The following is a 27,081-nucleotide window of genomic DNA, read 5'->3' on the forward strand; positions in this document are numbered from 1 at the left end:
GATGTTTGAAGATGGACTAACGACTAAATATAGCAAACATTAAAGATATAGCAAACAAAAGCAATCGCTTAAAAAGGGATTTAATTAAAAAAAAATTTTTGGGGGAAAAAGAGTTAATTAACTCATCATCAAAATTTTATTTATAATTGCTGTTATTTATGCTATAAAATGCAAAATTCTTATCAAATAAAAAACAATTATCTAAACAGTTGCTGATTGTCATGTAATTTTTCAAACTAAAATAGCAATTTTTGTATGTTAAAGAATTACTATATATTTCTACTTTACTGTTATTGATATGTTTCAGAGGGCTGTAGTTAGATTAGACTATAATATGAACATAATGATTCGGTCCATTGTTAAAGTTTTTTTTTTCCAATATAATTTAAAAAGTAATATTACTGATATATTTGCTATAAATCACATAACAGTATTTATTAAAAGAAATGAAATATTAATGTATATTCTTAGTAGTTTTAATTTGCTAAGCCAGGTAGTTTCTCAAGTAGTAATTGTCTCTTATGTGAACTGACGAAAAATATAATTTCCAGCTTTATTTCTTCAATTGGTAATTTTTTTTTTCACTAAATGTTAAGTATCAATGTAATCGTTTTTATAATAATAGATTAGTACACAATTGTATGTCAACACATTATTTATTACCTTAAACTGTCTGGAATTTATTATTAAAGGGTTGCGCTTGGGTAAAATTTACTATCGTGGAAATTCAGCTTTTTTGCGTTTTGGCTAATCTTATCCCTGTTATATGCAAATTCCACTTTCTAAATCTTATTTTATTCAGACTTCTCCCAAAAGGAATTCAATTGGTAATTTTTTTTTCACTAAATGTTAAGTATCAATGTAATCGTTTTTATAATAATAGATTAGTACACAATTGTATGTCAACACATTATTTATTACCTTAAACTGTCTGGAATTTATTATTAAAGGGTTGCGCTTGGGTAAAATTTACTATCGTGGAAATTCAGCTTTTTTGCGTTTTGGCTAATCTCATCCCTGTTTTTTAGAAATTGTAACTGATCACATAAATATTTCAAGCGATAGTAAAAATATTTTAATATTGAAAGTTTTTTATTTATTAGAAATATTATGGTGTGTTTAATTTTACAGTAAATTTAATCTTAATCATTTAAATAATATGTAATGATTTGCTTATTAGAAATTTTTGAATCACAATTAAAATTTTAATTATTTTCTCAATATTTAATAAAAAATGTTCTTTGGCGAGACATTTTTCATACGCATATTTAACTTGACAGCTATAGTGTTAAATTAATTTAAATTCAAAAAAATAAAAAGTTAATTACTTGTTTCTTTATTTATAGTGTTAAAATGTGTGTAAAATTTAGGATAATTAAAATGTGAAATCAAGTTCAATAAAACACCTCTATAAGAATTTTTTTTTTCCAAATTCAATGGAAACAAATAAAACTGTCTTAAACATTTATTGAATCTCTAAGATTAATACCCCTTAATTGTTCTAATAGTAAGTTGTTCCCCATTTCAATGTTCTAATTTATTGATGTTTACAAAATCATGATTATGATTCATCCATGGTATTAAAGCTCAAATACTAATATATCTTGATTACTCCTTAAATTTGTTAACTGTACTAGTTTATTTATAATAAATTAAAATGGACTTATTAAACTGTGATCTGTACAAATATTGTAATGGTTTGTTAATTGCTTGTGGTGTGAAAAGTATCTGATTCATTTTTAATTTTTTTTTAGTACATTGATGCCTTGAATGATCTAATTTGGAAATGCCATGTTATTCAGTTAGACAGGCTGATTTTGTGCTTGGTAATTATTTTAATTTTTTTCCTGTAACTCTCCTAAGCAAACTATCAGCTGTCTGGCTTTGAAGCTTGTTTTCTATGTTTGAAGCCCCCATTCTATGTTTTTTTTTCTTTCTTTCTTTTTTGCTGAACACACAGATAAATTTAAACATATGCTGGGCAAAAACCAAATATCACATTGTTATTTATTATTGCATATATTATGTGTTGATGAGAAAAAAAGTCATTAGATATTAATAATTCATTAGAAAAGCTTCATTAGATAATGAGAAGAAAAATTCATTAGATTCTGTCTTTAAATTTTATAATTCTTACTTTTGTGCATGAAAATGATAGTCTTTTATTTATCGTATCTTCTATGCACAAAAAGAAAAAAAAATAATTACTTAAAAAACTCTGCATTATTAAAAAAAATTCATATAATTTGTTCTTCCTCAATCATATGTCTGTTAATATTTTACAAGTATGCATAATTTTCCAAAAATTGTGCACTATGTAGCACTTGTCTGTACTTTTTCATGATATCATTGACTCCTGTTTTTGCATCTCTGTTTAGCACTATATAGACAAACCAATTGGGTTGGTAAATGGAGCAACAGATATATTATTTTGAACCAATGGACAAAATTTGTATATCAATATATTTTATTTTATAACCATCCTTGAACAGCCGACCCAATTTCAGGGTTTACGGCTAGTAATGTTCAACTCAGTAGTCTTGTAATTTTGAACCCAGTCCAGAAGACAAGGGAACTTCTAGATCAAGTATTGGGAGAAATTTGCTTTTTTTGGAGGACTTTTTAATGCAACTAACCCCAATTCACATTATATGAAGAGGAAGACCTCGAGAACCTCCCACGGTTAGCCTAACGGCAAAGGGACTCTAACCCATGATCTGTCTACCTCTGAGGGCATTTCACGTCAGCACTGTGGTCGTTACGAGCCATCCCTGGGGATTCAAACCCGATTCACCTCATTGGAAGGCGAACATTCTATCCCCTGAGTCATCGCGACTCTGTTTATCAATATAGGGAGAAATAATTTTGAAAAACTATTATTCTGTATTTTATAGCCCATTTAAAAAACAAAATAAAATAAACTTGGTTGTAAAATATAAGGCACTCTCACAACATATAGTTTTTGTGACTGAGAAGATATTCTACTTTTAATCTGTCAGTATTGCCTTACATTAGCTCTTTTATTAAAATGTGTCCTATTTTTAACTCTCTAAACTATTTCATGCTAATATTTACATAGTTCCCAACTCTACTGGGTTTTTCGGTAGACTATTGGTTTAATGAAAAATTTCCTAGTTTAAGTACAATTTTAGAAAATTCCCTAAAATTGAGTAAGTTTCTTAAAAAAATCCCTATTGAAATAGAATTTTTGCACTGATTTGCTTTCTTGAATATTTAAATATATATTACTGACGCATAATGAGGCAAGCATCATTTATAGAAATCAGTTTAAAACTTTTTTTTTGTTCTAAACTGTTCAGAACTTCCTTTTTAAATTAATTGAAAAGTCTTTCAACTAATTTTGATGAATTAAATGCCTATTACTATTAAAAACTATGAGTGTACATAATACATAGCATTTCAAGTTTATTTAATGTCCATCATAACTGGAAAATATTGCAGTTTTTCTATTTTGATGACTATAAAAATCCCTGAAATTCCCTATGTGTAATATATTTAGTACATTATGCAACAATTATCACGGAATTTATATTATTTTGCAAAATCTACTGGATTTTTTTCCTATCCATGTTAGCAGCCATGTATTTAATAATCATCACATGTTGTAATCAAAACTTTTTTTAAATTTTTGACTTAAATTAATGTTTCAAATTCAAAAATACAATTCATGATCACAAAAGAACCACCATGATATTATTTTCAAGGTATTGGAAACTTTTCAAAAATAGTTTTGTGAAAAGTTAATTTTTACTTTTTCACTTATAATTCTTTCTTGTAGTTATCAATGTTATGCATCTCCTTACTTTACCACTGTTCAAAATAAAATAGGAAGAAGGCTTCATTGTTTATCCATTTATCAAATTCTAATTCATAAAATTTTTTACAAACCCTTCATGTTTTATCCCTATACATCTCTGACAGATAAGTTCATTCTGTTGAACTTAAATGAGAACAATAACTGAGACTTCATAACTAAATGCCCCCACAGTCCTGCCAAAAAAAAGAGGAAGAAAACTGCAAAAGTTGATTTAAAGAAAGAAATGAGAATTTGCTAAATTTTATCTAAATTGACAATGATACATTTTTCTCTGCAACACAACTTGATAAAATTTGCTTTGAATTAAGTTTGCTGATTGAAGAATGTGTAGTACATCTACCACTAAAAAAATACAATTCCAATTCACTCGTATATAAGACATAACTCGATTCTATGTTGGGGTCCCTTTTCATGGATGAAGGTTGATATTTTCGATAACTACTATCTCGACAACGGTGGCCTTGACAGAAACTCCGACGTAGATCTGAGCACGGCTACTTCAATGGATGGTTCCCATTGATGGACTGCGACATAATCAACCTCCTCGCTCTGTTGCTACTCAGTCTCGATCACACACAACGTCGACCTGTATACACTCGACTGCTTATGTCAACACAGGAGAGACCACGGCCGTGAACTTAATACAGCTCTCACGTTCAGCATTTAAAAGTACAGTGATCTTAATACAGCTCTCCAGGCTTCTCACAAAGCAGCAATGAATCAACTAGTGCTATACCTTCATTCAATTCTATCGCAGATATAATCCTGGTGGGGAGGTACTGTAGGTAACATCTACCACTACAAAAATACAATTCTAATTCACTAGTATATAAGACATGTTAATTTGATTCTATGTTGGGGATTCTATGTTCATAGATGAAGGATGACACAGTCGATAACTACTGTCCCCCCAAATGCATTAAAAAGTTTTTCAGAAGCCTAGGGTATTAGTTTTTTTTTTTTTTTTAATTTCCAACATTTCGTCAATTTAGGCATTTTCAGGGCAGATTTGTTGGCCACTCTTTCCGGGGCACCCTAATAGGTGGGCCAACATTGCCCCCACAGTAAGGACAGATAGTACAAGAAATGATAGACCCATCCATCAGGGTGCGTTGTGCTTTTAAAAAGGTGTTTATTTTTAATTTTCGACCTTTCAAAAGAGATTCTTTTTTTTTGTCGATTGTCATTCTGAATTACAAAAAATGCGAGATTTTCACAATTTTCTTTCCTCTATTTATCAGAAACTAGTTATTTTTATCATGATTATGTAAAATTTTTGAAAATGTTTTTGAATTTTATTGATTTTATCTTTATAAATTAGGAACTTTTAACGATATAATTTTTTTTTATTATTAGTGCACAGATCTTAATTATGATTTTTTTAAAAAAGTGATTAGAAATATTTTTTGAGTGATTAAAAAGATCTTTAAATGTGCTTATTTTTTGCTGAAAAATCTGGCTAAGCACCCCATTTATGCCTTGCCCAGGATTTGAACCCAGAACTTTTCCGATGCTAGTCCAGTTCCGCACATAGAGTATTAGTGATATGCAATTTTTTTCTAAATAGGCAAAAAAGCAAGTCACCAAAATATGCTTAATATTTAATTCTCTACTATCAATTATCATATTACATCAGAACAGCTGAACAAGCACCTAAAGTCTTAGCTTGTTTTATTTTGCAGATAAGTCACAGAAAGAATTATATTGATGGTTTGCTATCCTCTTTGGTATTCAAATGTTCCTTTTTCTATTTCAGGCCCTCCGAAGCTTTGAAGGGAATGAAGCTCAAGTATGCTTCTTCATCATTCACCTGCTGTTGCTTCGACCCACTGATTTCAAAAACAGGGTTTACGATTTTGTCAAAGATGTAAGCTTTCACTCTATCTTCTATTTTGTCCCGATCGTAAAGACACGGTTCCCGACAAATCACTGAAGTCAAGCATCACTGGCTGCAGTCAGTGTGCGGATGGGTGACCACTGTGATAAGTCTGTGTAGGGACCAAGAGTGTGCGGTATGGGTCCTCGTTAAACTGTTCTACCGTAAAGTGCTCAACTTCGCATGCAGGTTGTCGGGCTACCGAAGGGGAAAGTCTGATCAAAGTGGGCCGAGGGTGTGAAGCGTTGGCCCCTGTTAAACCATTTTACCATAATGCACTTTCACATGCAGTTTCTTGAGCTACTAAAGTGGGGGCGCCATCCTTTGTAATGAGAATTAAAGTTGCGATGGAGTCTTAAGATCATCCTCAGGGATGTTTCCCAGACCATCACCTATAGCTCATTTGGTTGGTCTAGTGTGACTTTAATAAAGTAATACTACTACTACTACATTTAAAAAAAATTGTTTCATGTTTATTAAAAACAGAATTTGGCAGTTTTTTTAAATTATAAATATCAGTTTTTTCTCATCTTAAGGTTTTATAAACAGTAGACACTGAAGAAACTATCCCTGTAGCCATTTTACATGTTTGAGTAAATATTTACGAGTACGCATCTGCGTCTACTGAGATTGGTTTGGTGAGATTCTTGTACTCTCACGTGCAACTCTGCTGCATTTTGCAAGATAATCTCCATTTCAGACTTCATTTTCCATCCTCTGATACCGAACCAAAAAATCTCTCGATCTTTTCAGGGTGGCTAATATAATCGAGAAAAGAGTTATTTGTCAGAACTAGTTATTTTATCATGATCATGTAAAGTCTTTGAAAATTATTTTGCATTTTGTTAATAGTGTATATAGTGCTTAAAAATATATTTTTAGTGCTTGAAAAGTACTTTAAAGGTGATTGTTGAGAGATTTTTCTATGTATCCTGTTAAAGCTTTTATACTGAAGAAGGCATCCCTTTATGAATATAGAAGATGCTATGTTTTTCATTACCAAGTGCTATATATATGTATAATCTGAGTCATTTAAATGACGTATTCCAACTACTATTTATAAAAGTGTTCTTTTTTTTTTCCAGAACTCTCCTGAACATTGGAAGCAATCAGATTGGCACGAAAAGCACTTATTGTTCCATAGGGTATATTTAAATATTATATCTTAAAATAAAATGACATTTGAATGTGATATCTCTCCTTATTCTATCAACCTCATACTTTTATAAAATTATCTTTTGTTATAAAGCTTTTGAAAGAAGACTTATTGGATTATCCCTCCCCCTTAAATGACCTTATTTTGAGTTGCATTTTTTTTTCTCATGACATATTCAATTTTAAAAATCAGGTGTATTTTTTCTTTTTGCTAACGCTGTTTTATTTTGTGCAAAATATACTTCACCTTATTGTCGTACAGGAGTGTTTAGATTATCTAATAAGTATAAAAAAGGTACTTATTCTTTCTCACTCTCGATTCCATTTTGTCTGCAAAATTGGATTCAGGATAATCATACTTTATGGGAGTTCATTTCTTGTGATAAAATAAAATTTAAATGAATGATCTTTAAATGTTGTTGTTGTCTTAGGCCATTACAGCAACAAGTGTGAGTGTTCTTGTTTTCCAGTGGTGCCATCTATGACTAAAAATTAAACTTCTGCCACACCCAATTATAGGGCGGACCCATTCATTCTTCCACAGATTGTAATTCTGACCTGAACCAGAGAACGATCAATCTATTTATTTATAAAATGCAAATTTGGCAAAAATAATATTTTGATACATTTTCTTAGCTCAATTTTATCGAAATATATTGTTTATACAAATTACTTATGTATCGTAATTATATTGTTATAGCCTCAATGAAAGTAAAATATCTGTCTTACTTAAAGAAGTTTTGGTCTTTTCAGCAATTTTATTTTTAATTACTGTTTTCAAAATTTATATTGTTTATGTGGGGACATAGATATTTTTTGATTTGAATTAATATTCATGAAAATTTATTAAATTACTTTAGAGTGATTTTTTTTATTTTATTTTTCAGCACTCTTATTATTTTTTTTTAAAAAAGAAAAATTCTCCCATTTTCCTCACTATTTTCCGGATTATTCGCCTGCTGGCCCTACATGTCCTAATGCTTTTCTTCTCTTCAGATATACCAGGAAAAGTTTTATTTTGAAGGATTACACGACCCAAGAAGCGAGCACACCTATTTACCTGTATACTTTGGAAATGTCTGCCTCAGATTCCTTCCTGTCATGGATATTGTCATTCACAGGTTTTTAGAATTACCAGCAGTTCCCATGTCTGTAGAGGGTCTGCTAGACCAATATGGATGTCTCTACAAATTTCATGGTAAGATCCTAAGCATCTTTTAATTTTGAATATATTTAGTGATAACGATTTATCCGTAATTATTACGATTTCATAGTCATGGTTATGGTTAGTAATGGTTAGTAAATGAATTTTTCTTTAGAATTTCCATCACAATCTATGATTCTTAGCATTTTTAAAAAGTGCTTATAGGTGCTTATTTTCGTGTTTTAAAAGCCCTTAGGTTTTTTTTCCATGTAATTAAAAAAATCTTTTTAATAAAACTAACTGAGCCACCGCGGCTCTATTTTTTCCCATTTTTCATATCCATGTAACGCAAATCCGGATTAGTTCCATCATAAAGTCCTCCATGAGGGCAAAATTTCTCCCAATACTTGTTCCAGGAGCTCTTTTGTCTTCTGGATTGGGTACAAAATTGCAAGGTTACGGAGTGGAAAATCAGTAGCCAAAAGCCGTAAATTGGGTAGACTGTTCGACGATGGTTATAAAATAAAATCTTAGACTGCACCAAAATGATATTGTTACTCCAAATGATAGGTATTTTGCGAGCATTATCTCATAGTTTTTCTATTTCTTTTCAATGAACTTTGTAAGTTATTTTAAAACTTTGTAAAAAGAAGTTATATAGTTTCTGAAACAAAGTCAGGGTTCTTGCTGTCCTAAAATGTCCTAAAAAAGTGCTAAAATTTCCCCCCAACTTTTTTAGGGCCTAAAAAGTGCTAAAATTTCTTCTGAGTGCTAAAAAAGTGCTAAATATTTTTTATTTTGGCGTTTTGAAAATTTTTTTGAGTGATCGGTTTCCCTAAATCCTTAAATTCTGTTGCCTTCAGCTCTCCTGCTGCCTCCATCTTTTTAAAAGATTCTTGGGCTTTGGGGAAAGAAGTTCTTTCTTCTGAGATTTTATGGGCTTTAAAAGTTGTAGAAAGCTAATACTCCTACAATTCTTCCAAAGACACTGGAAAATTATTTAGTACAATGTTTCCAGACAGTTCAATAGCACGTCATTTCACCTGCAGTGAATCTAAGTGTGCATATCTCTGTCATTTTGGACTTGCACCTCATTTTAGCATGCTACTTCTGAAGTGCATTGATAATGCCAAGTTTTATACATTGCTTTTTGATGAGTCTTTGAACAAAGCGACACAGCAGAAGCAGTTGGATATACATATCCACTTTTGGAACCCAGTAAAGAACATTGTAGAGACGCGATACTTAACATCAGCTTTTCTGGGCCATTCTGTAGCAGATGACCTTTTACCCTGTTTTTATGCATCAGTCAAAAATGTAGACCTTAAGAAATTATTGCAGATTTCTATGAACGGTCCTGCTGTCAATTGGAAGTTTTATAATAATATTCAAGAAGATTTGTTAAAAGAACATGGTGTTCAATGCAACGCAATAGGAAGTTGTGGGCTTCATATTTTAAATAACGCATTCTACAAAGGTGAATCTGAAACAGAATAGCTCATTGGTTCCATCCTGAGCTCAATCTTCTATCTTTTTAAAGATTCACCCACAAGAAAAGAAGATTTTATTAATCAATCAACTGAGAACAAATTACCACTAAAATTTTGTAACTACCGTTGGCTGGAAAATGCACCTGCAGCTGAAAGAGCAATATTGCTTTGGAATGATCTGAATTCTTATGTGAAAAATGTTGGCAAGTTTAGAACAGTGAAATGTAAATCCTTTTTAACTTTACAAGAAGCAATAAAAGACAAATTAATTCTTGTTAAGCTGAACTTTTTCTTAAATGTGTCGGAGCTAGTTTCACCTTTTTTGAAACTGTATCAAGCAGATCAGCCACTTTTACCATTTTTTGCTGCAGATATCCAGGATTTGGTATTACATAGTGTGCAATTATATAACATTCTGAAGCCAGAATCTACAGAAAACTTAAATTCTCTGGAGAAACTGTGCCATTTTAATTTTTGTGATGAAAAGAATTATGTCTATCTGACAAAAATCAGTGTAGGTTTTAAAGGTGACCAAATTTTAAAGCAGTTGGCCTCAAAAGTTATTTCTGACCGGGATCATATTAATATAAAGAAAGATTGCAGAAAGTTTATCACCAAAATGTTAGAAACTTTACTAGAGAAATGTCCAATAAACTATTCTGTTAGAAATGTTGCTTGCATCAATCCAAAATTAATGTCAGAAAACAAAAGCAAGTGTGTTCTAAAAATGAGAAACATATTAAATTACTTAAGTCAAAAATAGAAAATTGAGGAAAAAGATTGTGACAAAATTAAGCTGCAATTTGCATCATGTATAGATTAATTATGTAATTTTTATTTCATGAATCGTGAAACACTTTATTTGTATTTTTTTAATATCATGTATAGATTAAGTATGTTATTTTTACTTTACATCAAGTGCTAATTTTTTTTTCTTAGTCCTAAAAAAGTGCTAAAAAAGTCCTAATTTTTTTTTAAATAATTGAGCAAGAACCCTGAAAGTATGACAAACTGTACATTTTAATCTCCTTACCTTTTTTCATTAATTGATACTCTGCTCTTGCTGATTTTGAGTTTCCTACATGTGTTTCAGATCGTCCCCTGACCTACTTGTATAATACTTTGCATTACTACGAAGGAAAGTTGACAGATCGTCCGTCTTTGAAGAAGAAATTGGTGTCTGCCATCATAGGTAAAAAATAACATCCTTTTTCAGTTGAAATTCTTAATTTTAATGACTTCAAAAAAATAATAATAATATTCCTCCTCCCAGGTTCTCTGAAAGACATTCGACCTGAAGGTTGGGCCCTGAGTGAAGGGTATCTAAACTTCCTACAAGATGAATCGGAAGAGCTGGCTTGGATTCCCGATCATGATTACTATGTGAAACTGATTGGTCGCTTAGTAGATAGTATCCTTTCTTTGTTGAGATATTCATTTGTAACTCATATTGACTTATCAATAGTTTATACTATGAAACTAAACTCAGTGGCGCAACAGCCCAGCCTACTGTTCCCGTCTCAGTTTCCTTGACCTTGGGCTCTAGGGTGCAGTGATAGACTAAGTGCAACTATTATAGATTCTTAACTTATGTTCATAATATTGAGGGAATTCCCAAGAATTGTGAAAATTTTACTGGCATACTTAAAAGTCTAAAATATGTGTGAATTCATGCAAGAATTAGAAACAATGGATCTGACGGTCAAAACAATATTGTCTGATGCTTTCAAAATTTGATTTAAGAGGATTTTTAAAAAGAAATTGATTTTTTTTTCTTCCAAAAACTCCATTAAAAAGAAGAAAAAAAGTAACTTTCAAATCAGTAAAAGTGTATACATGGTGGGTAGAGTTTTTAAAAAGTACTCAAAAGGTGCTTACTTTCGATTTTTAAAAGCCATTGAAAGTGCTCTTTTTATTGGGTGTTTCTAAAAATATTTTTTCGAAAATGATATTTTTTCTTTACCGTGTCGATTTTGGTCATGTATTATGGAAAAGCTTGCTTTTCACATTGTTCTACTCAACATTTTCACAATTCATTCAAACACAATTCGTTTCGGCGTACCGTCGTTCTGTAGCATATGCAAGAGCCAATAATTTTACATGATTAATGAAATACTTGGGGATCCGCATGTGCATCTACTCAGCTGGGTTCGATGAGATTTTTCTTCTATCATGCGCAACTTTGCTGCATTTTGCACTCTCCATTTCAGGCTTCATTTTCCACCCTCTGAAATCGAACCGCAAAATCTTTGGATATTTTTGTGGTGGCTAATATAAACAAGAAAAAAGTTCTTTGTCAGAAACTAATTATTTTATCATGATCATGTAAAGTCTTTGAAAATTATTTTGCATTTTGTTATTCTATATAATGTTTAAAATTTGAGAGGAAATTGTCACAACTAGATTAACCGCCATAAAGTGATTGTTTAAAAACGCTGATCATAATAGTATTAGTATATCAAAAAAGAAATTTAAATATTAAAAAGTATGTCAAATTTCTAAGCTGTTGAAAATGCGATCACTCAGGTAATGAATCCAGTCAGAAATCCAATTTTTGAAAAGTGATTTCTTCAAATGCGTAATTCAAAACATTTCAGTGCAAAACAATAGTATTAAAAAATCTTGTGAATCCATGACATTAATGAAAATGTTATTGATTAAACTACATGGTTTTATGGGTGAACCATCAATAATCCAGTCCGTCGAAAAATTATTCTAAACTTCCTGTGTTTGATTATGTAGCATTAAATAATCATTTAAAAAAATTTTAAAATAACAAGAATGTGATTGTAAAATCTCATGTGATTGCGGGTGATATACTAATATTTGAATAAAGTGATTCTTCAAAAACGCAAAGGAAATGATATGGTATTAAAACATTGAGATTTTAAGAACCAAGCGAAAATCTGAAAGAAAGGGTTGCAAAAAACATACGGATTCACTGTGGCATCTTCTTATCGAGTGGGTGGAGAAATAAGGAAATTTTTCATTCGGAATTTGCGACATGTTATAATGACTTATTAAAATACGGAGATTTTAAAAAGCCATGTGAAAATCTGCAACAATAGCTGCCAAAATTGTGATTGTGTGTGTTGTTAAATGAAATTGACGTTAATTATCGTTAATTTTTTTTTCTTTTCTTATTGAATGAACATGCTTTGATGTTTATCTGAAAGATCTATTTTACGGGCTGCCTGAGTCGTGTCAATTCTGAATATGATACTTTCCATTGTATATCTTATAGTTACATCTAAAAAATCAGTCTCTTTTGTATAGTTTATTGATCATTTCAATCTTTTTAAAGTATATTAGCTTTTATAAGATAAAGGATAGTTTTATTGATAAAGCAGTCATATCACCTTAACCAATGCTAAAGCACTTGGTGGTAAGTCGCCTTTTCCTCATACGGACTGGCGTTTCAATGAGTTTCCCAACCAAGGGGCCCACGCCCTGCATGTGACGTGCATCGAATTGATGGCTCTCCCCACGGCAACCACTAGTGTCGGAAATGCAGTGCTGGATATCGTATTGAGAGGGTGAGACTCATTTCTGAAATTTCTATTGGATTATAAATCACAAATGAAATGTCTAAATGTTACTTCAGATGTAATAATTGTTTAATTTATGTGTAATGATAATTGTGAATGAAGCATTTACATTTTATCGACAATTCTGTGTCTTTAAAAATTTAATTTTTATTTGCCGAGAAGTCAAAATTCCAAATGATATGTTTGAGAAAATACATTTCTTTCATCAAGAGCAGTGGTTGAGAAGTTGAGTAGCACATTAATCCATCGTTAAAAGTTATTAAACTTTCTAAAAAATCCCCAAATTTGGTGACATTTTATCAAAATTAATGCCTCATTTTTCTGCTTTTAAAAATTTTTATGAGCCGAAGTTTTGTAGCATTGGAGTAAGTTTCTAAAGTCAAAATTCCAAATGATATGTTTGAGAAAATACATTTCTTTCATCAAGAGCAGTGGTTGAGAAGTTGAGTAGCACATTAATCCATCGTTAAAAGTTATTAAACTTTCTAAAAAATCCCCAAATTTGGTGACATTTTATCAAAATTAATGCCTCATTTTTCTGCTTTTAAAAATTTTTATGAGCCGAAGTTTTGTAGCATTGGAGTAAGTTTCTAAAGATTAAAAATTAAACCACGAAAGCTCATAATTTTTTCAAACTAAGCCTTCGAAACAACCTTAAAAGTTAAACATGAATTTTTACTGAAAGAGGAGTTAAGTTGATCTGACATTTCATTTCACATTATGTTTGTTGCATGTTGAGTCATGTTAAGGAACAAATTTTATTATTTTTAATGTCAAGTTTGTGGTAACTTGCATTCGTTTTTTAATATTTTCATAAGTAAAATAAATAGGAATCTTGCAAATTTTTCATTAAAAAAATTTCTTTGCTAGTATAAAATTCAAACGTGTCTAATTAAATTTCCTAGAAAAATTATATATATATTTAAAATAATATTTATTTATATATATAAAATTATATATTATATTTTTTTTTTGAGATTTCACATGATTATTGTTGCAAGTAAAATGTAGTGTGTCAGTAAATGTTCACTTAAATATGTCTGTGGGTAGAAGAGTGGGTGATTATGCCAACCTTCTTCTATCAAAAGGTATCCTGAAGATGGAATCGAGTTATCATGTCTTATATATTAGTGAATCCTCCTCAACAATTTTATCAGGGATAGAATTTGATGAATGGATACCACTAGCTGCCATTCGTGCAGACCGGGAGAGCTGTTTTAAGTTCACTGGATTTTGAGAGCTGTATTAAGTTCACGGTGGTGTTGGTGGTCTCTCCTCTGTTGCTATTAGCAGTCGAGTGTGTACAGGATTCCGTTGTGTGTAATTGAGACTGAGAAGCAACAGCTCAAGGAGGACATTGACCCAATCACAAATAGCAACTCAACTGTTCAATGTGAATCATTTTATTTTTTTCTATAACTGTCCTTGAACAGCTGACCCAATTTTGGCTTTATGACTACTAATGTTCAACTCCGTAGCCTTGTAATTTTGAACCAATCCAGAAGACAAAGAAACTCCTGGATCATTACCCCTAGAGGTATGATTTGTTATGGGAACATGGAGGACTTTGTGACTCGACAGATTTAACGTGCAGCAGTCACCATTTACTACACTGGGAGTTTTCGGCCTGCGGGGATCGAACCCGCTATCTCTTGCCCACTTTAATGTGAACCTTTAGTCAAAGTGGGCATTTACTTTCTATGTAGGCCAGTTCGTATCGCGTCCGCTGGTCACCAATGTGGGGGTAGGATCTTTCGACCATTCCAACCTTCATCTGTCAAAAGGTAACTCAAGATTGAATCGAGTTAGCATGTCTTATATACTAGTGAAGTGAAGTTTAATAATTGTAGTGGTAGTTACGCCACATGTTTTTTATGTGACCTGAGAACCTATGGAAATAAACTATGTGTAATATTTTATTCTAGGCGCACCGTCGCAATTCATTCTAATATCCTTGCCTGGATGAATGCTGTTGGACTTGTATTGACTGCCTTGCCCGTAAGTTTTTTTTTTCTTTTTTCAAACGAGCTGTATTCTTAGTATTAATTAAAAGAAAATTTTATTTCTTATTTAGACAAATCAAAATAAATTGTAAAATGGTTGATTTTGTGGATTGAATCAACTGAAGAATGAACAATTACAGTAAATTTTTTTTTTTTAAATTTATTCAGAATCTCTCAAAACTCAAAAACATTTTATTCCTTAGCTAAGAGCGCTAATTATTTAGTTATAATTAAATCCAACTATTTGAGATGGTAAATAACTATGTGAGAACAAAAATATCTATAAATAAACTGCTCTAATGTAGCTTAATGAAAATGTGGGCTTAACCCCTTAACTGTGACATATTTTTAGAAAAATGGAGAAAAAAATTTTACTGTTTAATTTTGTTCTTTATATTATTATAAAAGTTAGGAAATGGTGTTTTACAAAAATAAAATTTTAAATGCAGTAACTACAATATTTATAATATTTACATACATATTAAAAAGTAATGGATTACACATACATCTTATTCAATTAGAGCAAATGAAACACAATTTTGATACGAAATATAATATAACTAATATAATATAAAATAACAACACTATGATTTTCAATTCATAAAGTTAACAAATCTTTTACAGTATGCGGTATATCCCAATACACGGTACTGCACACAAGTCCATATCTCACTCCTTGCATCACCCGCGTTTTCCTTCCTTCAACTGAAGCCGTAATCGATGAAAAACTAGGACCACTCCTGCCATCTATTAGGAAAATAGTGAATTAAGTATCCTAAAGTAGAAACGAACTCAGATCGAGCTTCACAAAATAGAAACATTAATTTTTCTCCTGCTTAAAGTCAGTTCGGGTATTGCAAACACTGGATTTTAGAACTTGGAAATGGATTTGGGCAACACTTGCAAGGGATTAATGTAACGTAATTTTATTATATTTTAAATTTCAATGGTACCCACTGAAACATTGTTAATAGTTGATAAAATTTGAATAGTAAAATTTCTTTGTGCAGTAAAAGAAGTGTTAGCATAAGTTATGGATTCTTGATATTACTTATTAAAATGATGCATTATAGATACAAAATAATTTTGTTCTTTAATTTTTTTAGCCAAGTTTATTTTAATTTTAAAGTAAATTTCAAATTCATTTCGAAGATTTATCTTCATGTTAAGTGGGGGGAAAATTTGAATCCCTTTTTTTATAAAGAATAGTTTTAGATATTATAAATGCAGAAAAACTTAAGTTATTATTTTTTTTTAGTTATTTATTCTAACTTGAATTTAATGCAGGAAATTATCTTCAGCATAGCAGTAGCCTTTCGAAAAAACTTGTAATCTCAGCATAACTTTGAATTCATTCTTTCAACAACAAAATATTTAAGTTAAAAGAATAAAAAAAAAACTAATATATTCCTGTTTGTTTTATTCACCTTATTTTTATTAACATTAATCTATGTTATAAGAGTATTGAAATTAAGAATATGCATATATTTAGTTCTACACAATAGGAACAGGAATTAAATTTTATAAATGCATATAAAAAAAATTTTCAATGTAGCAAAATTCCTATTTACTCAAAGAATTAAAATATCGAGAACAATATCAACATTACTGTCTATTTAATAAATAATAATAAAAAAATATGCATTATAATTTCTTTGCATTTTACATAATTTATTATTCAGCTTTAATGAAACACGAAGGTCTCTAGTTTATTGATACTTGCTAAAATTAGGTGGCTAAATTAAATTATATTAGGTAAAATTTTAAGATTCACCACATAAATTGCGGCAATGATGATGATGGACAGATATATTTCAATGAACTACATTCGTGAAAGTGTTGCTTTGTTTTTGGCGATACCAATTGATTAACCTTAGATTTTTTTCACCTATTTTAATTTAAAAAAATTTTACTAAAAATGTATAATGCATTAATTTTATGTTTCTTTATGTATGATGAAGACACGCAACGTAGCACAATAGTGGTTATTTTGAAAATATATTTTAAAATGACCCTGTCTTGATAAACTTTGTAAATAATTTTAAAAATAGTTGAGTATATATTATCTTTCTTTTGGAGCACCTAGTATCTCTTATTTTACTTTTTTCTTTGTGTCTTTAAGGAAGCATATTGGTCAGTTTTAAATGACCGCATCTTAGAAGTGATGAAGTCTCCACTTTTGTCTGAGCCATCTCCCGACATGGATCCGTTCCTGATGTTTGATTTTGCCGGAAGTTACAACAGCATGACAGAGTTGCCGTGCAGCTACCTCGTCGCTCTCACTCACTCTGTTTGGTATCACGCCAGTATAGGACAAATTTGCACCCTAACTCAGTGAGTGGTTGTTTAATCTCTTATTTTAAACCCTAAACATATGGCTTGAAACTCATGGCATACTTTTACCTATGCTAGCCAAATCTACTTCTAACCTATTTATGTAATTAAAATTTTAACTTAGATTTAATTTTGCCACCAATCTGCAGGAAATCATCCTTACCATATCAAAGCATGGTGAAACCGTCCTATTAATAAAATCATGAAGTTTTGCAAAAGTAAATTTTTGGGGGGAATGTATTGAAAAAACAAACTGCATTTTCTTATCTGAATATTTAGAGTTTCCTCAAGTTGTGAAAGTATATGTGGTGAGAGTTGTTATATTTTTGTAGTGGTAAGTACACTACAGTACTCCTCCACCAGAATTATATCTGTGATATAATTCAATGAACGGGATACCACCAGGTGATTCATTACTATTTTGTGAGTAGCTGAGAGAGCTGTATTAAGATCACCGTACTTTAGAGTGCTAATCGTGAGAGCTGTATTAAGTTCACGGTCATGGTTTCTCCTTTGTTGCTATTAGTAGTCGAGTTTATGCAGGTCGATATTGTGTGTGATTTAGACTTAGTTTCTGTCAAAGTCACCAATGTGGGATAGTAGTTACTGACAATGTCAACCTTCATCTATGAAAAGGTACCCCACCATAAAATCGAGTTAACATGCCTTATATACTGGTGAATTGGAATTATATATTTGTGATGGTAGATACACTACCGTATATAATTAACAAATTTCATTCTGCCCCCAATTAACAATAAAGGCAAACTTACCAATGTGGATCAACCTTCCTAAGGGAGGGGGAGAATTGAAAAAACGTGAAAAGAAATCCAAATGAAAATGAACTTTCTTTTAACTTTTATCAATTATTACATAATGTAACCTTTTTTATTTTCAAATAACTAGTAATCCAAAAATACAGTCAATTCGCTATAACTCGAAGTACGATAACTCGAATATTACTATAACTCGATTTTTTTATGAGGTCCCGACCCTTTCATCTTCAATTTCTTGTTAATTATTCTCGATTACTCGAATTTTACTCCCTTTAACTCGATATTTTTTGGTTTTTTTAAAGAAAGGAAAAAAACCTAGGAGCTTATATTTTGCCCCTTCCTTTGCAACACACACACACAATGTCTTTCGCACTCTTTATGGAGAAGCTAAGGCTGTCCCTCTTGAAATATGTGAACAGTGGTTAAATGAAACGTTACCAAATTTACTTCAAGGATACAGTTAAAATGATGTTTTGAATATTGATGAAATGGGTTTATTTTTTAAATGTCTTCCAAATAAGACTATGATGATTATGGATGAAAACTGCTCGGGGGGTAAGATGAGCAAGGAACGTTTGACTGTCCTAGTTGGAGGAAATGCTTCTGGGACAGAGAAATTGCCCTTACTTGTTATCGGAAAATACCGAAATCCCCGATGTTTCAAGAATGTAAAAACGTATCCTTTGGATTACAAGTCTAACAAAAAGTTTTGGATGATATTAGTTTTATTTGAAGACTATGTAAGAAAATTGGATCGGAAATTCTTCGCAAGAAAAAGAAAAGTGATACTCTTTATGGATAAATGCACAGAGCATAGTGATCTACCTAATTTGAAAGCAGTAAACTTGCAGTTTCTCCCGCCAAACACAACAGCAAAGTTGCAGCCGATGGACCAGGGTATCATAAAGTGCTTCAAACATTCTTATCGTAAATGACTTGTCAGAAAAATTATCTTAAATATTGTAAGCGATTAGAAGATTTGTAATTAATAAGCATTAATTAAATAATCAGACAATATTTTGAAAGTTCAAAACCGAAACTAATGGTAAGTCGAACTTCCGATATGTCAAAGTTTTTCGTCAGTCCTATCAGATTCGAGTTATCTCGAATTCACTGTAGTAAGAAAACTTTTTAGTTAAAAGTATTTGTTTTATATTTTTTGATCGCATCAACTTTTAAAAATTTTAAGTCACATTTTTTTTTTTGTAATTTTTCTAATTGATTTCGTGACATGATTTTATGACATTTAAATTAGTCTAAACTGCCTAAGAATGAAAATTTTTATGTATCACATCTGCTCACCAAAATACATTATATTTATATCATCTCAGGTCAGTTACAGTGTAATAAAAATGTGCCATTTTTTTAACTAAATAGTACAAATCAGGGTGAAAATGATGAATCTGAAACCTATTGTGTAATCTTATTGACTGACTATATAAAGCATAACATATTTATTTATCCATATAATTTAAATTTTAAAAATTTTTTTAATTTATAATGATTAGTCTCTTTCAAAAAACTTTAAATTAATAATGATTAGTCAGAGTCAGAAATCTGACAATTTTGGATGTAAATAAAATAGAATATTTTTTCCCTTTGCATAACTTGCAAATAAAAGTCGATTTCAGACCAATTTCCTATTTTGAAGCTGGTTTACTAATTGAAAGAGTTATAATTTCATTTAAAAATTACAAACTTTTTTCCTTATATAAGATTGATACTTCTGTTTCATAGTAACTTATAAGTGTTTCAGGGGACTAAATTTTAAGTTAATCTTGATGTCAACTATAGAAAGACTTTTGAGAAAAAAAGCCAAATTTAAACACCAAAAATGTTTAATTTTAGTTTTGATTATTTTGCATTTTAAAAAATGATTGAAAATAATTGATGTCTTTAATTGAATAACTATAAATAATTCTGTTTTGATCTCATTTCAGACTATTGAGGGAAAAATTTAAACCTGAAGTGAAAACAGAGGAGCAGTTTCTGTTTATCTGCCATTTAGTTTCACCCTTTTTGCAGCGTTTTTATGTGGAGAGAACACGATATGCAATGGAGGTATGTGTGCATCCTTCCTTTCACAAAACAGGATGCAATCATTTTTGTGAATGCTATTTGTGAAAACCTGACTTTTTTTTATTTGTATGTTTGAAAACTTTTCATAACTTCTTTACATTGAAACAGCAAAATTCTTTTTTAATTACATAAATTTTGAAAAGTAATTTTGTTATTATAAAAACTGTGTAAGTTGACAATTTGTTATAGTTGTCAACTTGTACATATGAATGAGTCCTGTTTTTTTCTTCTTTTATGCACCATTTTTCACATATATATATATACAGTCGGACCTCTATTTAACGAAGTCATTACCAATTATAAGTTAGTTATATGGAAAATTCCTTAAATAGAAAATCCCCTTTTGAAATACGTAAACAACAAAAAAAAAGTTTTAAATAGACATATTTAAAATATACACTAGACATAATTAAAATAGCAATTGATGCAACTTTATCTTCTAAACTAGTATCTACTATTTATTTTATAGATCTTAACCATAAAAGAAATCTGCATGAAAAGCAAGAATAGAGCAAAACATTATTTAGTGTTACATTATCATGCTACATACATTTTCAACTAAGGGATTTTAACATACATTACCACATGCGTTCTTAAGTTTAATTGCTACTGATTAAATCCGTTAATTTTGTCTGAGTTTTTCGTTGGAAATGCAAACAAAAAGGGAAAGAGATATTATTGCTTTCTCTGAAAGTAAAGTGGCTTCGAAAATAAAAATGCGTTAACAATAAAAAAATGCCCCCATAAAATGCGTTAACAAGTTTGAAATGTCCTGAAATATTTTGGGAAATGGGAAAAGTGGATCCCCCCCCAAAAAAGTTTGTTAAATAGAAAATTCACTTCGCTATTTGAAAGATATTTTTCGAAGAAATTTCCAAAATATTCATGGTTCCTCGAAAAAATAGCAAAATAGAGAAATTCGCAAAATGGAAGTTCCTTAAATAGAAGTCCAACTGCGTATATATATATATATGATTATAGTTAGTTTTTTTTTTAAATAAGACTTTAAAATTTTATTTAGAAAATATATGTTACAAAAAGATTAATTACCATAATGATTTACAATTGATTATATAAATTTAATGTTTAACTGATTTCTTAGAAACCAATATGCGTATTTTGTTAATGATGCATGCAACACATTTATTTTAAATTATTTCTTAAAATAACATCTATATGCAATTAAAAAACTTAACATTGAATAAGTATAAGTATTTTTTTTTAATATTTATGCTGATATATTTCTTTTACAAATACCCTGACTTATTTTGCAAGACATGACTTAAATGAGTGAGAAGTTGCAGTGGAAGTAAATTTTTTTAATTACATATTTATTTAAGTTATTCTTTGTGGTGTTTCTATTTGATCTTTTTTATTTAATATCTTTTTTATTTAATATCTTTTTTTCCAAAGCTCTTTTAAATACAATATAAAATGTTAATTTATATGCTCGAAACTAACAAGCTCTATGCTTCTATAAATATAAAGACTATTTGCGCCACTCTGTTCCCAGAATAAAAACATTCCTGAAAATAAACATGTGTGTCACAATTAACAGCTGCAGTGTCAGTAATGTTCAGTTCTTGTTGTTCCTTAATTTTACATCTCTAGTTGTACAACTGCCCTCCATTAAAAATAAAAACACTTTTTTTTTTATAAATAATAATTTAAAAGTTTCTATTTTGTAGATACAGTATTCTTTTTTTCCCTTTTATGTAGTGGCCATTAAAATTTTCAGGTGTCAAAAATGTTAGTATATATTTTTCATGATTTTTACTGATCGGATTTCATGATTTTTACTTATTTTTTTTTAAAATTGTAATGATTATTTACAAAATGCAAAGAAGGAAATAATTTGTTCCCCCCCCCCCAACAAAATGCAAAAATATCACCTATAATATTTGAATAAAAAATTATTACATGTTGAATTTAAAAAAAATTATCTAGTTTTTTTTTGTAAACACATAGCTTTTGTTATTTTAAATTAGCAGCATTTATATGTGTTATAAATAAAAGTATCTTGCAGAAAGATATTAGCTCTAGAGAGTTTTGTCGCAGGTGGCTCGAAAAAATTCTGCCACAAGGGATCCTACCGTGTGCTAATAAAAATGCACCGACAACATTCAACAATGAAAAACTGCGACACCATCATTAGATTTTTATACGTAGTAAGATATATAGCATTTTCCATAGCTTATGGCATTGAGAAAAGAAATGCTTTCCAAATAGTTCCATTGTTAAATTATTAAAAACTAAACTTCATTGGTTGTTAATTTATTAGTGAAAAAGCACTTACGGCTGCTTTTTGACATACATTAAAAATCCGGTTAATGATTCAGCATACTATAGTTATGATTTCAATAATTTGCATTTGACTTTTGCTACTGTAAGATAGTTATTATTTTCAATATTTGTAGTATTTATCATTTGTATTGTAGATTACTGTAGAACTTTATGAAATGTTGGAAGCTGTTGATAAAAACTGTGAGGAGTTGCGCTACATCGATCCTGTGTGCGACTTACTGTATCCTTTACTGTTTTATTTTCAATTATGTGCTAATTTCTTTTTGTACTTTTTTTGTGATATTTATGAAGATCATACGTTTTTCAAAATTTAAGAGGACTCATTGAATTCCATAGATTTAAAAGTATAATAAGTTATAAAAATTAGCTCATATGCTAGGAATTTGGATTTATTAATTTGATTTCTTAGCAAGACTTGTAGAGGCAGTAGGAAAAATAGCAGACTCTGACTGCTGGAATTTTGAATTTAAAGACTGACTTTAACTCCCTCATATATATATATATAAAGCAAATTAAATAAATGCAAAAAACATGAAGAAAATTAAGAAAAGCAATAAATTTCATTTATTGCGCATAAGCTGCAAGTAAATAGAACTCATAAAATAAGTTCGAAATTAAGATAAAACAAAGGAAAATTACAAACATATGAAAAAATGGAGGGAAAGAAAAATAATAAGAAGAACAAAAATAACAAAAAACTGGAGAAAAAAAAAATTTATTATTATTTTTTATTTAAATTATTTTTTTCCAGTTTTTTTTTTTATTATTTTTTTTTTTCTGTTTCCCCCTTTTTTTCATATGTCTGTAATTTTCCTTTGTTTTATCTTCATTTTGAACTTATTTTATGAGTATTCAATCTTATTGAACTTATAATGAACTTATTTTATGAGTATATGTAATTTTCCTTTGTTTTATCTTCATTTTGAACTTATATATGTACATATTACATCATTTACTCAAAACAAATGAAAGTATAACACGGGATTCGTTGTTTATATGTCATTAGTAAACTTTTGTATTGATGTCTATTATATCTGAGCTCATTTGAAATATTTTGTATTTTTCTCATATTTTTTATTTTCTTGAAATAAAAATAACATTAAATGAGACACTAATTTCGATCGTCAAACTGAAAGCATATCTATAGCTATATTTATAACAATAGCCTATCTATTACTCTATATATGCTTAAAAAGTCAATTTTCAATTATAGGATTTTGGTGAACATTTTAGTAAAAGTATTTCATATATATATTTGAGTTTTTTTAATATTAGTTTAGTTTTATATAGTTAAAAAAAAAATTTTCCTTTCATTTATTATAACTAAATTTAAATAATATCACATTATTTATTTATAATTACATGTATAGCATTTGTAAACATAAACACTAACTAAAATCCACAATTTTTTCGTGTTCAAAAGTCTCTTCTCAGATTATGATTTCAATTTAATTAAAATAGTTTTCAATAAATATAATTTGAAAAACTAATAATTCTGTAATAAAAGTTTAGTGTGCATTAACACAATTTTCATTGTGGGTAGATACGTATGTTGTGAGTCAGTATACTCAAATATATATATATATACAGGACTAATTGTGCTCCGTAAAAAATCCGAATTTCCGGATTTTTCGATAACTGGGATCCAGAAGTTTCCGAAATCGAAGGTTCAGACGTTTCAAAAAATCATTGATCACAAAAATTTTCGTAAATCAAACTTTCAAAGATGGAATTTAAAAACACAGATTATTTTATTTGCTTGTAAGGGAGAGCCCGAGAGATACTTTATACGCTTATATTCAAGATTAATATTTATTTTTTTATCAGTAAATAGTTATTATAATCATAAACTCAAGAAAGAAAGACTTATTTGTAAATTTCAATTGCTTCTCCAGGTCTTTCATAGGTATGTGTAAAATTTTAAATGTATTTTAAGTAAACTAAGAAATGTTTAGAAAAAGGAAAAAACCTTGTTTAAATTTTTTTCTAATTATTCAATTTAAACTTCTTTTTTTTTCACTTAAGAAATTTTCCGGAACTTTGACTTGGGCTCACAATCACCCCTGTATATATATTTGAATTTTTTTTTTTTAATATTAGTTTAGTTTTATATTTCGTTAATTTGGTGATATTAATAAATCTTCAAAAAATAAATATGTGAATTTTGTGTTTTTTAAGATTGTTTTTCTTGTCTAAACTAGCAAATGTTTTTATTCTTTTAAATATATTTCTTTCTTTCTTTTTTTTTAATTTAAGAGATCTTTCTTATTTTAAGTAATTTAAGTTCAATGAAACATCGATAAACGACGTTTGTTAACAGATTAATTACAGAAGAAATTAGAAATACAGAAAACCTGGAGATTCAGACACCTGGGATAGCGGTAATCCCAAGTATCCCGGACAGTTTATTCTCTACTGTTAATTTGTTTGTCTTCCAACAAAATTTTTCAAAATACAAATTTCCATTTCTAATTGTCCAAAAAAAATTTAAGCCACCACTCGAAACTCCTTGCTTCCAACTCTTTTTACCCAAATATCCTTCCAAATCCTTGATTCCGGCTCCTGCTTTTTAGAAGGTTATTCTCTAATTGATATATGTAAAGTGATGTTTCAAGTAAACCTATGGTCAGTTAATTGAAGTCTTTCATATATATATTTTTATTTTTAAAAAATTATTTTGTCACATTCAATTAAAACTTTATATTATTAATTTTATATTAATCAGATTATTCATTCAAATGCTGTATTTTCTGACTCATTCTCACTCAAATAAATCAATTCTCGTGTTATTGGTCTAAAATAAACTTACTATAAATAAATATTATATAAAACTAAATTTGATACTTTTTAACCTATAAAACAGCCTTTGCTTAAACACTGGAGTAAGAAATTAAGAGAATTTGTTCACTTGGTCGATTATCTCTAGAACTACTGGACCGATTTTAATGAAATTTGATGTGTACATGCGTTGATATAATACAAAACAAATAACTATTCAACAATTGAAATACACACGCATGATCGTGTATAACACTTGTTGGAGTCGGACAGTATGAAACTGCCCCTGGACAATTCAGGCCATTTGCCACAGGAAATGATAAACTGCCTTATTTCAAGTATGAAATCACGCTGTAAGGCCTGTATAACTGTAAGAGGGGACCATACCCCCTATTAACCCTTTTTTTGTTGTTAATTCTGCAACCGCTGTTTCATACCTTCCGACTCCAATGAGTGTTACGCACAATCATGCATATGTATTTCAATTGTGGAATGGTTATTTGTTTTGTATTTTATGAATCTATGTACATATCAGATTTCATTAAAATCGGTCAAGTAGTTTTAGACATAATTGACCAAGTCTGAAAATTCTCTTAATTTCTTACACCAGTGTGTGTGTATATGTATATATTATTATTATTATTATTAGTTAAGAAATCTGCTACTCGCCAAACAATATTTTTCACTATATTCCAATTTTTTAGAAATCAAGTAAGTTTTCAAGTGAAGAATTTGATTGTTTTTTTTCTTTCTAATAATGACTATCACTTTGTTTCTTTAACACTGATTTAGATATCATATAAAATATATGTTTATAGGAGATGCTATAAAAAATGAAATTGAACGTAGTATAAGGAATCTAAGACCAGCTATTCAGCGAAAATTGCGGTTCATTAGTCATCTAAACATAGAAGAAATGCAGACAAGTTAAAAAAAATTTTAATAATATTTTAACGCCAATTGAAGCTGTATTATAGAATTCTTCTCATTCAGCTGTTGTTTTAGTATTGGACTGTCATTCTTTTTCACATTGTATTTATATTGTTATTAATTCCTGTTTTTTGAAATTATTTAAAAAATTTTTGCTAAGAGCTGTATTGAATAAATACAGCTTTTTCTTTTAGTCTATGTAAATATGTAAATACGTCATATATTTTTTAAGACATGTGACATGAATGTAAAATACAATCTCAGAGAGACTTCTCAATTTTGTTATTTACTGTGATTATTCATTATAAAAATTATGGTTTATCTTAGTTTGTATATTGTGTTTGAATCATTTGTACTGCTTAAATTAAGAAAACAAACCACTTTGTGTTGGAATGTCCTCCTGACATTCTAATTTTCAATGACAAAATTTTCTGATTGTTTTGGGAAGGAAATTGTATATTCAGGGGTCTGTGCAGGGTAAATTTAATACTGTTTAGCGGTGCCTTCACAAGTTCAACTTCAGGGAAAATAGTAATTTCACAAATAAAAAAGCAAGTTCTCATGCAGGCGCCATTCTCGTTGCAATCTATGGAAAAGAGGAGCTTTCTGCCTGCTGTCTTTTACGAAAAAGTAGCACGTGTTTGGTCAGATAGTGCAACGTGGTAAGCCTAACCGGTCACTTATACCATATCAAACCTAACTTTTTTCCGCCAAGTTTTTTATAATGAAATTTCGAGGCTCTCCCTCTATAGACTTGTCAAAATTCAAAGATTATCTTAAACACTATTGTAAATTTAATCTAACAGACCTTTATTTCTTTATGCAC

The 27,081-nt window shown here is 29.7% G+C and overlaps 1 protein-coding gene across 2 annotated transcripts in view; it reads left to right on the forward strand.

Annotated features, from left to right (window-relative positions):
* The window catches only part of MED23 (mediator complex subunit 23), a 73,908-nt gene extending 47,327 nt beyond the window's left edge, over positions 1–26,581 (forward strand). For both annotated transcript variants that reach the window (XM_087169506.1, XM_087169505.1), the window contains exons 20-31: positions 1,755–1,826; positions 5,595–5,705; positions 6,800–6,859; positions 7,866–8,067; positions 10,597–10,695; positions 10,777–10,914; positions 12,880–13,039; positions 14,977–15,049; positions 17,177–17,388; positions 20,105–20,225; positions 22,682–22,767; positions 26,118–26,581. In XM_087169506.1, the coding sequence (XP_087025632.1) occupies positions 1,755–1,826; positions 5,595–5,705; positions 6,800–6,859; positions 7,866–8,067; positions 10,597–10,695; positions 10,777–10,914; positions 12,880–13,039; positions 14,977–15,049; positions 17,177–17,388; positions 20,105–20,225; positions 22,682–22,767; positions 26,118–26,256 (1,473 nt within the window). In that variant the 3' untranslated portion in view covers positions 26,257–26,581. The remainder of the gene's footprint in view (positions 1–1,754; positions 1,827–5,594; positions 5,706–6,799; positions 6,860–7,865; positions 8,068–10,596; positions 10,696–10,776; positions 10,915–12,879; positions 13,040–14,976; positions 15,050–17,176; positions 17,389–20,104; positions 20,226–22,681; positions 22,768–26,117) is intronic.
* Positions 26,582–27,081: the final 500 nt, after the last annotated feature.

Source organism: Parasteatoda tepidariorum, chromosome 8, assembly GCF_982258835.1.
Source record: "Parasteatoda tepidariorum strain Cologne lab strain chromosome 8, Ptep-v5.0, whole genome shotgun sequence".
In the NCBI taxonomy this organism is placed as follows: Eukaryota; Metazoa; Arthropoda; class Arachnida; order Araneae; family Theridiidae; genus Parasteatoda; species Parasteatoda tepidariorum.